This window comes from Camponotus vicinus, unplaced genomic scaffold, assembly GCF_025532165.1.
Source record: "Camponotus vicinus isolate PSW18456_S1 unplaced genomic scaffold, iyCamVici1.0 SCAF_4, whole genome shotgun sequence".
Classification (NCBI taxonomy): domain Eukaryota; kingdom Metazoa; phylum Arthropoda; class Insecta; order Hymenoptera; family Formicidae; genus Camponotus; species Camponotus vicinus.
In genome coordinates, this window is record NW_028141976.1 from 10,332,299 (window position 1) to 10,349,170 (window position 16,872).

The window sequence follows — 16,872 nt, forward strand, 5'->3', positions numbered from 1 at the left end:
GGGAGCCAGCCGGAGACCGGCAGCTGTTCGACCAGCTGAGCGAGCTTCGATTGTCGCCGTCAGGGCTGAATATCGCGCATTCACGAAGCTGGCGCTTTGGTGCCTCCGGAAACCACAGAGACACACGGTACGAAGAAAATAAATCTCTGTATATTGTATCAATAGAAGAGACATAAAGCTGTTTCAGCTTGGAAAAGCGACTCGTTCTAAAATTCGTCGGGCTTTAAATCTGTCATTGTTAACGATGTGTTATGCAAAGTCGAAACTTCGACACGACAAAATCTTGCGAAAGGTAGACGAGACAAGTAGTTTGCAAAACGAATTGCGAAACGAGGAAATGCAATACGACGATATTTAAAGATTTGATATGATTTTCCAAGAAAGAAAGAAATAGAGTAAGATTTATTATTTACTTAAAATTTATTTTAAAATCTCGGAATTTATATAAAATGATAATCTTACAAATTAAAAAATTTTTCATAAATTAAGAATCTTATAAAAATTCTTAACAAAAACACTAAATGTCAGAGTTGTTAGATACACATTGAGAATATCTATATTTAAACAAAAAAAGTCAAGATATATGCATATACTCTCAGATAGAGTTTACAAATCATCTCAAATATTTTATCAGAAGTATTTGAGATACAATACCGAGCACAAATACGAAAATTACATTATAAATATTAAATAGAATATTATTAAATCAAATTCAAAGTCTATAACTTTTTTTTCTACATCAAAATACAAATAAATTTTGAGTAAATCACTTACTTATCCTTTTCTTATTCCTCGAATTTCATCATTTTTCGATATATAAGGATCCTTGTGAGATCAAAATAAATATTTTATTCTATCGCGATACGAATAATAATTTTAGAGAAATCTCTGCCAACGAAGATAGAAGACGCAAACGCCAATAAATAAAATCAGGAGGCTATCTCTTAATCGTGGAATCCAAAGAACCATTGGAATCAGCATTTTAGGAGGGGAGGAGCGGACAGGAGAGGGCAAAAAAAATCATTATTCTAACGCAACGTATCGACTCCGCGGATCTATACCAAGCACACTCGTCAAAATACACCCCTGACATCGCTCTATGAAGCACCACCCTACCCTATTCCTCCCCCCTCTCTCTTCACTCCTCCTCCCGTCCATACATCGACATTGTCTTTCCCTTCTACGCTGTAACCCTCGCCCTCGCTATTCCCTTGGCTCTGATGACTGGAGGCGGAGGCGAGAGGGGGGAGGTGGGAGGGGGAATTCCCCTTCCACCTCGTTTCTCCCGTTCCTAAAATCCCTTCTTCTCCCAGGCAACTCATTTCTGTCCGCTGCGTCCAACTACCTCTCCTCTTTCCCTTTCGAGCCCCGCTCCCGGAAATTACTCCCCTCCGTTCCACCGTCCTCGCCAATCTCGCCTCTCACCCCCGCACAGCGCCTCGTAATCGGTCGCCTAGCCAGCCAGCCAACAGTCGAAATCAGCTGACGGCGAGCAGTTGCTACCACGGCTCCTCAAACGCGATACTATTCAGGCGAGTTGATTGTTTTGCAAGCTTTTTCATATCGTATCTTCTTCATTTTTTTTTTCTATATTTGCGAGTCTCTTTTTCTCTCTTCCTTCTTCTTCAGTAACTGTATGTCGTTTATTTTATTTTATTTTCGTAGTATTGTGTGCATAGCATTGTGTCGACGATAATACATTTCCAGAGAGTTGATATGTACTTTGACGTAACCGAAGACGACGGGGAGACGATGACAGTGATGACGACGATGGTTTTTCTGCGATCGTATTGTCACTTGTATCTTGTCACGGTTTCGGAGATTATTGACGCGCTCGAATCAAATGTGACAGAGATTCCGGAGAGAAGAAAGGAGAGGAGAACTAGGAGTGCAAAGTCTATAAGCGAGACGAATCCTGGCGAATAATGATTTTCGCGATTGTGTTGTACGGTTGAGACGTTCAGTCTCGGAGCTACGCCACGGTACGATGGCTTGTACGGTACGAGAAAGTGAGGGAAATTCGGGAAAAGAAGGAAAATGAGGCGTTCACGAGCGAGAGCAAGTGGAACGATAGCTAAATGACGTCGAATTTATTCGCTTTCTTTATCATGTAAAGCGAGCTGCTTTACACGATCAGGGTGCGTGCTCCAGCGCGTGCGTATGTGTGTGTGTGCGTGTATCTGAGGAAAATTCGAAAACGGAGTAAGACAGCAAACTGGAGTAATCTGTCGCGGGAGAGGCGATCCTAGAGCCATTTTCATGAATTTTCGCAATTATCGTTATATTCTATCGATAAATCATTTATTTCGATTTTATAAAGGATGATGAAATTTGAGGAGCGAAAAGAATAAGATTGCCGTCTGCTGAAAGTATACTTCTTGTATTTTTTTTGAAATAAGAAAATGCGAAACAAAATAATGAAGAAAATTCATCGGAACGACAGCGATATTTCGAAATGTCTCATTAACGGTTTTCCTCATTTTTTGTTATCTTTTTTTTATATAACTTTGTCACTTAGTATACGTAACGAAGAACACAAAGACAGAACATAAAAAACCCATAAAAACATTAAGGACGAGACAACTCTGACTTTAGGATGTCAAGTTGTGATTACTGAGAAAGAGAGTTAGGGGGGGGGGAGGGAATGGAAAAAGAAGAGAGATATTGGAGAGAGGAGGGGGAGAAAGTCATATGAATTTCTTTGTTTTATTTTATACGTCTTATTTTTACGCTATTTTTTTCAAGATGAGAATTTTCCATAAAAAATATGCTAATTAAAGATGGATCAGCAACGATAGAAGAGCGACTTGAGGGCCGATTACACATCGTTATACGTTGTTATTGTACGATTCATTTAACTTAATTTTGCATTAATTGAAAGTTTGCATAATGAAGAAAAAAACAGAAGGAGATTAACTATACTTTAATCTTTTAGATGTTAGTATCGCTAGTCGGGTAATAGTTCGGATTCTAAAATCACGTGAATCATGCAGCCAATTGCGAAATAAGTCAGGATGATATGGCAAGAATAAATTATACAATCTTTTTTTCTTTTTTTTTTTACATAAACTCACTCACATATACACACAAATGTGATGATTTTTTTATTAGAGTTAGCGTTAGATTATTATCGTATAAAAATTGTCGTTTATGCAATGTCGTGATTTGACGTGTAAGATGTTATAAAACTGTTACATTTGCATTCAATCGTGAATTCTTTCAAATAAATTTACAGATGCCGTCTACGTTAAAAAAAATCTATTTTTTTTTAATCTGCTCCCTAATAGTTTTTGCAAATCTATTTTAATATTTTTAATTTGTTAGCATTTATTAAATTGCATTTACTTTTTATTTTATTATTTTTTCTTGGAAAATTCAGTTATATTAATAATTTTTGAATTGCAAAAAATTAAATCTTTAAATTAAATAGAAAGCAGAATCATTTATACGTCATTTTATCTCTAGAAAATTAAGGAGAAAATTAAAGAGATTATCACATATATGTATAACATTTTCAATGGTTATTGAATTATTGATCATATTGAGTATGTCTGCCTATCTTTGTGTATATCGTGTAATGAAAAAATCTTTGTGTAATATTTTTCTGAAAAATTTACATCAAAAAAACTTTTAAGGTCGACTTTATCGAATGAAATCGGTCTAAACATACCACAATGGGCTATTACGTGTATTTGACAGAGTGTGTATGTATATCTATGCAAATCTTAACAAGACTCTAATAATAAATCTGAAGGAGGATTTACTGTTGGATTAAGATAACATCGAGAAAATGAATTATAAGCATGTACATTCGTGTCAGTTCGGATACTTGTAATTATATAATTGGCACGTGGTTATGCACCGAGGAAAACTATTGGCTGAGAGAGGACTCGTTGCCCTTCTAGCCAGAGAGAAGCAAATTCGAGATCAAGGTCGACGTGATCACCTCGTTCGCGCGCCCACGAAAACTCATCGAGATTATACAACAAAATGAAAGAGAAAGAGAGATAGAGAAATAGAGTTAAAGTCAAAATGCAGAGATCCAAGAATCCATTTTAGAATCTAGAGGTCTTTATCTAAGAATACAATTTTCTTCCTTGTCTTCTCCTTCCTCTTTTCCAGCGGGATAAATAATACGATTTACCTTAAATCAAAGGGCGAAAGTTAGTTAGAAGTTGTTGAAAAATGTCACTATTCAAAAAAAACGATTAAAACATCAATTTTCGAACGAATTGTTTAGTATAATGAAATCAATAAAAAATGAAATTTGTGGATAACATTTATTCATATTCTCTATTAAAAATATTATGTGTTTCTTTCTTGTTTGTGTTTTTCGTAAACTTGCTAATTTTTCAAAAAATAGATAGCAATGTATTTTGTGTGTTTATATATTTTTTTTCACTCACGCACTATCTTCTGCGGTCATGGTTCTACAGCCTTAAATGATTAATTGATTTTTTTTAAAATTAATTTTGCATATCAAAATATTCAGCAGAATTATAAAGTAATTATTTATAAAATAATTTATAAAATACTTTGTAATATTTATTTCTACTATTTATATTATTTAAAATAATGATTTTAAATAATAATTGAAAAATAATTACTTTGTGCAATAATAATAAATAAATAAAATTATTTTAATTTAATTATATATTTTTTATACAAATAAAAAATATGTATGTATTTATAAAATTGATATAGAATGGCTATTGTGTTACAGACATCAGACGATCAGGATGTTGGGCAATTTTGTCGGTTACTTGTTTGGGAGTAATTACTCCGGCACGCAAGATTCACTCGAAGAGGATCCTCGAACCCGAGGGATAATGCGGAGATTCAGGCAAGTGGAGGTCGAGGACGATGAATGGATCCTCATTGACCGAACTGGTACATAATTTATCGTTTTTTAGTAATTTACTTAAAACTATGTATGTGTGTTTACAGAGGGAGAGAAAGACCATTTTATCTTAATTAAATTTTATTCTAATTTTTAATTTTGATCAAGATTTTTTTAAAAATATTTACGTGTGATAGAGATAATCACAATAGTGTTTTTAGTCATTACCTAATTATTCACATATTATTCATTTATTCAATTTTATGAGTATGACAATTTATTCAATTTTGTTATACACAAGAATTATAATAAACTTATTGTTAGTAGTAACTTCCGGAATCTCGATTACGAAACGAGTCCTTTTATATTGATTCTATGCCTTATCTATGGCAGATTTCGTTTATTTATATAGTGATACATCTTATCTGAAGTATAACTTCTGCAATCTTTATTGAATGAAATCCATTGAGTGTATATACTTCAATATGTATACAATATATATATACAGCAACTTTCTTTTCTTCTTTAACTCGTTTTCTTTTCTTTGAACTATAATTTTTTACTTTTGTGAAATCAGTTTCTTTATCCTTTTTATTTTTATACTTTACAGCATCTTGATTATTTCGACTGATTATGTGCTTACGCGCTTTCTTTTCTGTTCTTCCAGTTGAGGGTACGCTGGAGGAGCCGTGGTATGAAATGCCACCGGCAGTGTTCACCCAAGAAGGGCCCATTAAAGTGGCAACCTCGCCAATGGAGAATCTGCTGATAGAACATCCTAGCATGTCCGTATACTCCGTCGTGTCAGGAACGTCTCCCCCTGTCACTCCGGACACTCCGCCCCCGTCGCCGGACAGGTGGATAGAAGGCCAAAAGGACGTCGATGTCGGACAAACCGTTGACGTTCCTCAAAACGTCCCCCCGGCGCCGCCAGCTGATCTCTCGTCCTCCACATCCTCCGCGCTTTGTACCGTATCTACGTCCTTGGACAGCAGTCTAGACCGAAGTAACATCGATGAATTGTCGCGTAGAGTTGTTGCAGAATTGCAAGCCATCCACAACGACAGACTGCCCGCATCAGATAGCAATAATAATAACAGTGCTAGGATCGGAAAACAGCTCCGGACCGCCCAGGAACGAGCTCAGGAGGTGAGCTTAATATCTTTAAAATTCATAATTAAAGATACGAAGCATTTAATATAAGATCGTTAAATTAAAAATTCGCTACTCTTGTCTGGGCAGATGTTGCAGAAACGCTCGACTCAGAGTCTCAAGAGGGCCCGCATGGAAAGGAGCAACAAGGTGCGTCAAGCAAAAGGCAAGCGGCTACGTCGTCAGGACCGTTTGCGCGTTTGTCATAGCGGCGCCAATAACAACCGAAAATGCTAGTCATCCGATCTCAGGTCAATCTGTACTTAAACATCTTCCTAAAACACGACGACCAACGCTATGACAATTGATTACTCGGTGAAATTTCGCTGCAATGACACAAAAGATCTTATTTATAATAATTATCATCGATGAAAAAGTAACATAGTCTTTTACTGTTTCGCAGTATATGCTATGTCCATATTTTTTCGTCGATGATACAAATTAATCTGCTTGACATGAGATAAACCTCTTAGATGAGAGTCTGGCTATTATTAGATTTTATACCGAATGCGTGCGTATGTATATATATATGTATGTATGTGTGTACGGCGATAGTGTTTAGTAATAATTGTTATAGAGTTCACTCTAATCTCTTTTGATACATTATGCAAAAATGGCTGATTGTTGTACGCGTGATTGTAATTCAATAACGCGCCAAATGACTCTCGATAACATTTCTTCGCTAGTGATGGAAAGAAAACATGAGAAATATATTCAGCCTAATTCTTCGAACTAAATCAATTAATAAAAAGTCGAAAATGGTCAGACTCTCAGTCAAAGAATAGGCGGCTTGATCTGTCCATTGTTATGCAATTTATGTAAGACAATATAGATCAGATGACAAAGCTCTGCAAAACTGACAAGTGTGTTTGCCAATTATATATAATTATTATGTATTATATATAATTATACACATATGTTATGTACATATTATATATAATTATTATATATTATATATAATATTATATATAATTGTATGTAATTCCAGATTTATTTTATCTATTATTATATATATATATATATAATCCCCGACTTATTTTAATTATTTATTCAAGTGAAAATATAACATATGTGCAGCAGAAACAAAAGAATTGCTTATAACAAAAATGTGACAATTGCGACTTGTAAGAAATGCTGCTGCTCAGAACAGTGATCTCAAGTTGCTCGACCGATTCGGAATTCATTGTAACGAAATTTTACTCGTCAAATGCGTTCTTGTTCGCACAAGTGTACGAGGAAGTGTGTACATTTGGTAATGATGATAAAAGATACATGTGACATGTTTAGCTCTTTTTAGAAAAAAAAAGGTTCGAATGACATGTTTAACCCTTTCTAAAAAAGATCATAGACATAAAGAAGTTTAAAGAAAATGTTTGATAACAAAGTCCTTTACCCTCCCTCTCTTCATATAAGATTCTTTACATAAATCCCTACGTATTTTACATAGATAATCCATTAATGAAATCATTATGTTCAAGAATAAAAAAATATATTAATCTCAACTTATTTTTAACGAGAGATAATAAAGTGAATTCTTGCCCTCATAAAAAACATGGAAACAAGAAATGATTTTTAAATTTTTATGATATATCGAGTGTTGATAAATCAGTCTTACGAAATAAATTCTGATCAATTTTTTTCAATAAATTATATTCTAGAAAACAAATGAAGAAATATACAAATGTACAAAAGAATTTTTTAAAATTTGTGGCCTTGTACAATTGACCGAAGCAATACTTGAGAAACATAACTTTGTCTTGAAAGGGTTAACAAAGTCCTCGAACGAACAAGACACAAGGATGTATAACGATATTAGTATAATTAAGAGATATATATTCAATCTGTATCATTTAACGCTAAAACTCTATTAGTTATATATAATTATTTATTTGACACAATGACATAATGTGCGTAAGGTGTATTCACACGAACCAAAACACAAATGGCACGCACGAAATTTTGAAGATTGTTTTGTACCTTCCACAATCTGTCTTTCGGTTCTTAGTAAAAATATTATTATTAATATTATTATTAGATTTATTTGCGCATCTTATATATAATTCCTCATGTCCGTTTGATGATAAAATCCTCGGACTCTCAGATTCATGGATCATCAAATTTAGCGTTAAACAATTTAGATCTCAGGAGGAGATTCTGCTTAAATTTTTACAGCATTATATATATTTGATATTTCTCGCTGATTTCGAGATACTTGAATATATTTTTAAAAATGAGTGGATTACAATAATTTTTTTCTTGATCTGTAAATTTTATTACATCTTTAAATATTTACTAAAATGTTGGAATATTTAAAATTTCCTTCCTTTTTTTTCTTGGATTTTTATAGCTATTACAAATTATTGATCTTAAATTGTAAATTTCAAGGATTATTAAAATTTTGAAAAATCTTTGTATTTCTAAGTATATATATATGTACTAGAGATTATTTATATAATATAATTCCTAGTTTATACATATATATATATACATCCATATATAATATATAATATATAATATATTATTATTATATATTATATGTATAATATATGATTATATCATATTATGTTTTATATATGCATATATTATATATTTTATATATATATATATATATATATATATATATATGTACACACACATGTTATAAATTTACACAAAGTAGACTTTATAAAATATATGTATAATATAAGCAATTTTAATTTACCGGATTTAAAACAATTTATATGTTCTGCGATATTTCTAAATCAATGAATTGATTGAGCTCTTGATCTTCTGAGAGATCCTTGGATTTTTATTGTATTGCCTAGATAGAATTACATCTTTGGATGATATTTTCGGACCTATAAATTGCACATCTGAATTTACAGATCCTTGGATAATGAATCTATGATATATATATATTTATTTTTCGTGGCTCTTTTTTCTTTTCTTTCCTCAGATTTTCTCACACGTCCTTGAACATTATATTATATTTGGATCTTATCTTTGGATCCTCAAATTGACGCACTATAAAAAATGTATCGTAATTGTATTATATATATATATATATATGTATATATATATATGTATGTATATATATAATATCGTTTTATAGTTGCCTATTATTAATATATTATGATGGCATAGTGTTCAAAATAAAGGATTCTCTCCTCTCGTCTCGAACGATTTTTTTTAACTCATTTTTTATAACAAGAACAATAATGTACCTATCTATCACTGTATACTTGATAAAATTTATTTCAGAGCCTAGATTTTTTTGAAAAGATACTCTGTACGTTGAAGTATATCATTCAAACAAAAATTTGTTTAGATTTATACTTGCTTTACATACAAATATAAAATACATAGATTATCTACTTAATTTGTTTTATTTATTTTTTAGCTATCTTAAATTTAATTGTGTTCATTTATATTTATATTTAAATCCATGTATGTGATTTGTTTTCGATTTATTTACATTCAATTTTAAAACTAATGTTAATTTTGGCGGCAAGATCTAATCATTTATAAACTTTTAAATGTATTTATATGTAAATATTTCGTTAGGTACATTTATTTGTATTCATTTTTTTAAAAATTATTTTGAAAATGTCTTAAATTATCTATTTTTAGTTGCATTCACTCTATTAAACAGTGATTCTAGGAAGTACTAGGAAGTACTATAAAATCATCCAATTAAGATGTAAATAGGAAATTTTAGAGTAGCGTTGAGTTGACCAATTAGGATAAAGAAATCTTTGCTCACACTTTATCCTGAGATTGGTCAGTTAAATTTTACTATTTTACTCCATGGACAAGATTTTCGAACACGCTTGAAAATGTATTCGTAATACAATTCGTACGCGATTCTTCAATTACCTTGCGCAGGATCGATTTAAAATGACTGAAAAGTAGCGCACCAAATATCGGAGAAAAGACGGTAATTTCACCTGTTGATGGGCGGCTAAATCAGACTAATCTCTTCCCCTGGTCAACGAGAGCCATTAAATTTCAAGACGAAGACAATAGGCAGCAGAAGAAAGCGGATCCTGAGTCCTCCAAAAAAAGATTTATAGAAAAAGGAAGAAGAATGGCTTATAGCCAAATATTGCGTTCTGATCTCCAGGCTCTTCTGGATAAATACAGAGAGATACGCGATGTAAGTGAAGAACCGTATCTCTTGTGCCCACTTGTAAAAGCAGATATTCCAATTGATACATTTGATTGATCGATAGCTTGGATTTCTGATACAGATTAGAGTTGCATAAGACTCTTGATATTATTTTGTCTTATCTTATCTCGATTTCGAGATAAGTTCAAGGCAAGATTTTTAATTAGTTATCAAGTGTGTCAAGATTATATTATGTAATCTTGTCAAGAGATTGTTAACTTAAAAAAAAATCTAAAATATGTATATAAATATGTATAAAAATATGTATACTAAATTAAATGAGAAAAAGATCTCACACACACACACGTACATGTACAACACATACTATACCAATTTAAAAATTTATTTTCTAAATAAAAACATTAGTCATTTAAAAATACAATTATAAAAATACAATTATAATACAATAAACAAAATATAAATAATATAAAGACAACATATGTATATGTATACAATATATAACATTTTGGGAAGTAAAAAAATGACACACATAAATAATAATTATTTAAGTAATTTAATTATTATAATTGTATAATTATATAATATAATGATTTAAACAATTATATTTATTTATAAATATTTTAAATTAATGATTATGTTAAGTATTATATTATTTTAAATTAATTATTATATTAAATATTATTTTAAACAATTACTCAATTTTATATGAAAATTATTAATAAACTTGAGACAAGATAGTACAAGATGATTCACTTAAGACTAATACAAGATTTAAATTTTCGTTATCAATACAATATTTATTAATATGTCTTTTTATTTTAAATTTTGTTTTTGAATTTGCAACCTTACTAGAAATGCGTAAAATTAATTCTTAAAAAATTGAAAGATGTACATAAATGTTATAAAATTTTATATCCCATTTTACTTTAATCCTCGACAAGTATCGTAAATTCTGTCTAATCTAAACATTTATTACGACGATCGTATATAAATCCCATCAAAAATGATTAAAATTTCAAAAAGAGATTTTAATTGGATCAATTATTTCTTTCAATGCTAAAGATTCATTTTTACACATATATTTTACTATTATCTTTGTCATTAAGAGTAATATTTGCTATACAAAAACTATGTTTAAAAACGAGTTTAATCTTAAAAATTATTTTAATAAAAGAATAAAAAGATCCTCATGCGTGGCAGAAATATGCCGCGCTGCATGTTTTCAGCGAGACGCAACAAAATTCCTTAGAATGTGAGCGCAACAAATTGGAAATGATGAAGAACAAACGGAAGGATATGCTTCGCTGGTTAATGAAACGTGAGGAAAAATACAAGATATCTTTGGATATCTTAGAGAAGGAAAACGAACAACTGCGCTGTGCCCTAGCCATTGCACAACAAGAATACGAACGTAATAAACTTTTAAGCAATAATAAAGGTACAAGTATTTAATTTTTTAAAATCTCGATTTGTATGACTCTTCGTGCATAGATAAAAAAGTTATATTTAAAATTTTTAATTTTTGAAATTCAAAGATATTTAAATCGCATTCAAAAATTTTTGAATGTTGCATAAAAGTGTGATTTAAAAAAATAGGTACGAAAATTCGCGAAAAATAATAAACGAGGAAATAGAAAAGTGGAAACTAAAAATTAATTTGGCGCAGTCTCTAAATTGCAGAGCGAAATCGATTTTTTGCATTTGCAAATAGTACAACTCGAGGATAAGCACAAGCAACAATTACTGTCGCAAGACAAACATCACAAGGACGAGATTTTGAAGTACAAACGTCTTTTGGATAGCACGGAGGCGAAATTGCTTCTGGTATTAATTATTAATTTCTTATTATATGCGTTTATCCATTTAATAAATTTACCGAAATTCTTTCTACATAATGTATGTGACAAAGAGAGAAAGAAAAGAAAGAAAGAGATTTAAGAATGAAAGTAAGATAATTTTTTTATTTAATTGAGCTATAAATTAATTATTCTCAGTACGTTATATTCTAAAGTGTAAATCCCCTATTTGTTTAGAAAGAAGCAGGGTTTGCAAAGCAAAATGTAGTGTCCAAGAATGTTCAACGAACGAAAAATACAAAACATCCTGCTTTTATAAATGATGAAAGAAAGGAAAATCGACCTAGCAAGTAAGAAAAATCATTTTTTTTTTCGGTTTTTAATTTAGATAATTAATTAAAGTGCTATCGAGAATATAATTTTATTATTTAAAAACTTTGCATACCGAGAAATTTCATCATATGTAGAGTAAAATAGTATTTAGGATAATTTATTAATAATCTTGTAAATTTTTTTTTTAAATATAGTAATTATATTAAAAGATTTTTTAAAAATTAGAAATTTATAATTTTTGAGATCTGGAAATCCAAAAAAATAATATTAACGATTTGAAAAATATTAATAATATAAAATTATTTGATTTTTTAAGAGTGCCTGCTTTGGACATTGTTAATGTCGTCCGGAAAAGAAGAAAATTATTTCAAAAAGACGATGAAACTGTGGTTGATATTATTTAAATTCGATTTATAAATTATTATAAACATATATGTATAAAAAGAAGTTCTTACTTTCGATTACAACTTAAATATTTTTAATTAGAATGTAAAAACGATATACATATATATGTATATATGTATGGTTTACACGGCGCAAATAATTTATTAATATTTCACTTATTACATATTATTTTGCGCGAAACTATAAGAAAGTTACAAATTACAATTAATAAAAAAAATAAATATAATTTTTTAAATATATCTACTAATATAACATGAAAGCAAAACAGGTGTTTATGAATTACTAACTAATAAATAAGAAGAGTAATAAAATTGCAAATTTAATTGCACGTTTTTTTCGATTAACCCTTAATTAATTAAAGGCTTTGATTGAGCATATAACAATATTATTTATGTAACATATTATCAAGTAATTCTCATTTCTCATATTCATTTCTAATCCGAGAAAAGTCAATCTTACTTCCTAATTCGACGATTGAGCGAGTTCCAGCTGTTTGTGTAGTCGATCTTCAGATGACCATATGTGTTTAAATGTCCAATATGTGGTGGACAGATCGCTTCCGCTATATATCTGTCTTTATCTGTGTGAATTGCATATGGCAAGCATCTTTCTTCTTGCAGAGGATATCTAGAAATTTCTTGAACAAATAAATTTTACATAAATCAATAGTAAAAGAGACAAGAAGAAAGAAAAGAGAGAGTAAGATACAATCTAACCATCTACAATTCAAAATTAGTGATATTTCAATATATGTATATCTTTTTTATCTTTATTTTTTCTTCAAATTAATTAATGAATATGAGATTATACGGCCAATCAATTCCCAAAAAATAAATGTTAAAAATGACGTTTCGTTATTGTTTTATAAATTATTATTAATTGCGCGCCGTTTTTAATCGCAACGAGAAATTTAAATTGAATATTGAGATCGAAAAAAATGGAAGATGCCATGGATACTTTTACATCCTCCTTTCATTAAAAAAAAATCGAACTTTAACGAATATAAAATTATATAGGTAATTAAGTTCCAAAAAGTAAATGTTAAAAATAATGTAATTGTTTTACAAATTGCAAACTTTATAAAATCCTTGAACATTACAGTAACATCCGAGAACAACTGATGTGCGCTCGTGAACGCCACAAATTTCGCGCACGATTTAATATCTAGGAGAGAAAGTCTACGCGATGAAAATTACAATTACACGGTGAAGATCGATTCGTACATTGATGTACAGATTCGCGCATGAACGCATCGCAACAGGGCAATCCTTGCGACATCGTGTCGCACCATAAGACATTATAATGTAACGACAGCACGTATAAAAACTTTCTAACGCGTTACGGACCATAGAAATCGTTTGATTTCTCGAAGTGCATTTCGAATGGAAAAGGTCTGTTTTCTTTCCTTTTTTCTCCAGTAAGGCGTGAAATCTGACAGAATCAAATTCGCGCTATTCCCCACTGGCATACAAATTAGAGACTACATTTAACAATTCCATAATCTGCGAATATAATAATACTGTGCATTTCAATTTGATTCTAATTTTCATAAGTTGTAATGGATCATTTTATTAGAATAATGTTTAAAATGTTCCGCATTGTAACGTAAAATTTTAAATTTGAGACACATTTTAAAATGGCACAATTAAATGATTACATTTTAAAATTTATTAAATTTTTCAGTCAACAAACTAGAAAATAAATAATAAATAAATGGCACGTTGTATTATGAAAAATGTATTATGGACTAATTTATTTTTTATTGCAAGTAGGAATTTAGATATTTTTTTATCATTTCAAATTAAATTCAATTAAAATTATATTCAATATCATATTCTAAATACGATATTACTTATGGAATAAACCGATATTTACTGTTTTAAAAAAAATTTTTTTAAAATTAAAAAATTAAACATAATTTAACATATAAATAATTAAAAAATGTTTGTAAAAATTCTAAAAATCATATACTGAAGTATTATAAATAATTTTCAGACTCCGAGCTGGTATAGACTATAGATCTTACCGAATAATCCAGGCGTGTAAACCGGAAACGGTGCAACATAATCCATTCCCTCGTCCTCGTAGATAGCTTGCTGATAATAGAAGCCATTGTTCGTTGACTTAATTGGTCTGCGGTACAGTTCCTGCGCGTATGGGGAACCATCATATTCCGATTCTCTCAATGAGGGTAAAGCATACCTGAAAAATTCATTTAGAAACCAATTGATTAGCGACGAGAGAAAACGAGAATAAACACTTATCAAATTTCACCTTGAAAATTTGGTGTCATGGTCATGTGAAATTAAGGACATCAATAACTTCCCTTAACAAAATTTATAAAAATTAATCTATATTAATCTAACAATTCTCAGGTAAGATTTCAGATTATTATTTTCAAGCTAAAAAGATATGGATCAGACTTTTTTGTTTCATTCTAAATTCTCTTCATTTCTCAAGTTATTATTGCATATACAATTTATATTTAATATTAAATGTTATATAATTAATTATTATTAATATGGAGATGATTTTAATATTAGCAATTAATATAAATTAATAATTTCAAGTTATAAATATCAAAATTTGAATCTATTCTATTAGAGAAATAGACACTGATCTATTCTATTAGAGAAATAGACACTGTAATTCCAAATAGATTACACAGAGGTTTCTGGTATGAAAAAAATTTCTTTCCTCTAAATTATATCTCGTGCGATGTATAGAGTGAGAAAAAAAACTTCATACATTTTTTCGCTATTGATATAATCGCCTAATGTGTAGTTGCAGACCCTTAATTTCACATGTCGGAATTTCTCTCTGTGTATTACCAGTATTCCGGGAATGTTCGCGTATCGCGGGAAGAATGCTCGTTCGTGGGAGGACGTCGCGTTCGACGCGGTGCTTCGGCGACGTTGTGACGGCGTAGATAAGCATAATTCTCCAGGTCCCACGGGTCCACGTAATGACGACCGCCCGCGTCGCTTCCGGAACTGCCGGAGGTCGATTTTCGTGAATCGACCGAGCTCCAATAGATCGACGATTCCACTGGCATTTCTCTCTCGGACTCTACCTCGGGAATGTAATGTGCAGCTTTTTTGGAGAGAAAAATGTTAAATTATTTTTTTTCTTGGTCTCTTCTTATATATTTATTCTATATTAATCTAACTAATGACAATTATTAAATCAATTATCAATTAATGTCTAATCAAAATCGCTGTTTCTTATTGGTAACAATTTTAATATAATAATTTTAATATAAACTATTATTTAATATAACAATTTTCATTTACAATTATTATTTAATTTAACAATTATTATTTAATATAACAATTTTAATATAAACTATACATTTATTTATATGTTATATTCTTCCATGTACTTGTTTATGAAAGATTATTTTACCTTAAGACAATTATAAATCTTCTTGTTTCCCCCGTGAAATCCTTAGATGAACATGTTGAAATTTTTATTACACACTTGACAAATATTTAACGAAATTATTTCATATTAATTGATCTCTATTTAACAAACTCTTTCCACTTTTCTATTTATAAAAAATATTTTTCCACTTTTTCTTCCAAAATAACTATACTATTCATTTATGTTCTATTTTTCGCGTTATTTGTATTTATATATAACATATGATCTCGATTAGATATTTACAATTTCCTCGTAATTTTTTTTTATTTAAGCCGTTCTTCCTTGGTCCTCGCGCAAGAGTTGCACACGCTGCGAGTGCAGTTTTGCTTCTGCGGCCGTAAAAGCAGAAACATTTCCCTCTACGCTCTTCTCGGTGAAACCTCGTACGTACATTCGCACTTTCACGCCCGCACGCGAATCTCATGGGCCAATCATCGTATATTCTGAATTCTGAATCCCATAACGGATGATATATCGAGCGTAATTAGAGCACACGTGCGTGTGCTCTATTCAAGGACACGCTACTTTCGATAGCAAGTGCTTGGACGATTCAGATCTCTTTTCACGATTTAGACAATTTGCTGACGTACGCATCTCTTATTTGAAAAGTAAAACCAGAGAAGACTTTGTTACATTATTCACACTTTGAGTCACTAGTCACTTTAACTTGGAATATTAATAGACTTTCAATTCTCCTCGTAGATTTCTCATTTTTTATATACAATTTTTATATATAAAATACATTAAATGAAATTGTACTATTATAAAGAGAATTGTTTAATGTATTATTTGTATGCAATTGTCATATTCATGAA

General features: G+C 30.4%; 3 protein-coding genes across 7 annotated transcripts; 2 read left to right on the forward strand and 1 right to left on the reverse strand.

Annotated features, from left to right (window-relative positions):
• Positions 1 to 35: 35 nt before the first annotated feature.
• On the forward strand, positions 36 to 8,017 carry Tp53inp (Tumor protein p53 inducible nuclear protein). Of its 4 annotated transcripts, none has more exons than XM_083098562.1 (4): positions 36 to 127; positions 4,724 to 4,890; positions 5,508 to 5,989; positions 6,083 to 8,017. In XM_083098562.1, exons 2-4 carry the CDS (start codon positions 4,740 to 4,742, stop codon positions 6,227 to 6,229), a joined length of 780 nt encoding a protein of 259 aa, XP_082954688.1. In that variant the 5' UTR covers positions 36 to 127; positions 4,724 to 4,739; the 3' UTR covers positions 6,230 to 8,017. The 4 variants fall into 4 exon arrangements, with proteins under 4 accessions (XP_082954688.1, XP_082954685.1, XP_082954686.1 ...); XM_083098559.1 differs by lacking the exon at positions 36 to 127 and adding an exon at positions 1,347 to 1,532; XM_083098560.1 differs by lacking the exon at positions 36 to 127 and adding an exon at positions 1,605 to 1,999.
• A 1,752-nt stretch (positions 8,018 to 9,769) lies between these two features.
• Positions 9,770 to 13,031, forward strand: LOC145969892 (uncharacterized). 2 transcript variants are annotated; one of them, XM_083096196.1, is made up of 6 exons: positions 9,770 to 10,127; positions 11,301 to 11,538; positions 11,767 to 11,924; positions 12,010 to 12,046; positions 12,134 to 12,246; positions 12,546 to 13,031. In XM_083096196.1, exons 1-5 carry the CDS (start codon positions 10,059 to 10,061, stop codon positions 12,217 to 12,219), a joined length of 588 nt encoding a protein of 195 aa, XP_082952322.1. In that variant the 5' UTR covers positions 9,770 to 10,058; the 3' UTR covers positions 12,220 to 12,246; positions 12,546 to 13,031. The 2 variants fall into 2 exon arrangements, with proteins under 2 accessions (XP_082952322.1, XP_082952321.1); XM_083096195.1 differs by lacking the exon at positions 12,010 to 12,046 and having other exon boundaries at positions 9,777 to 10,127; positions 12,546 to 13,029.
• LOC145969893 (uncharacterized) lies at positions 12,042 to 16,858 on the reverse strand. Its single transcript, XM_083096198.1, has 4 exons — positions 16,040 to 16,858; positions 15,466 to 15,727; positions 14,661 to 14,836; positions 12,042 to 13,271 (listed from the first exon to the last, which is right to left on the reverse strand). The coding sequence occupies exons 2-4, from the start codon at positions 15,687 to 15,689 to the stop codon at positions 13,090 to 13,092; spliced, it is 582 nt and encodes a 193-aa protein (XP_082952324.1). The 5' UTR covers positions 15,690 to 15,727; positions 16,040 to 16,858; the 3' UTR covers positions 12,042 to 13,089.
• Between the last annotated feature and the right edge of the window lie 14 nt (positions 16,859 to 16,872).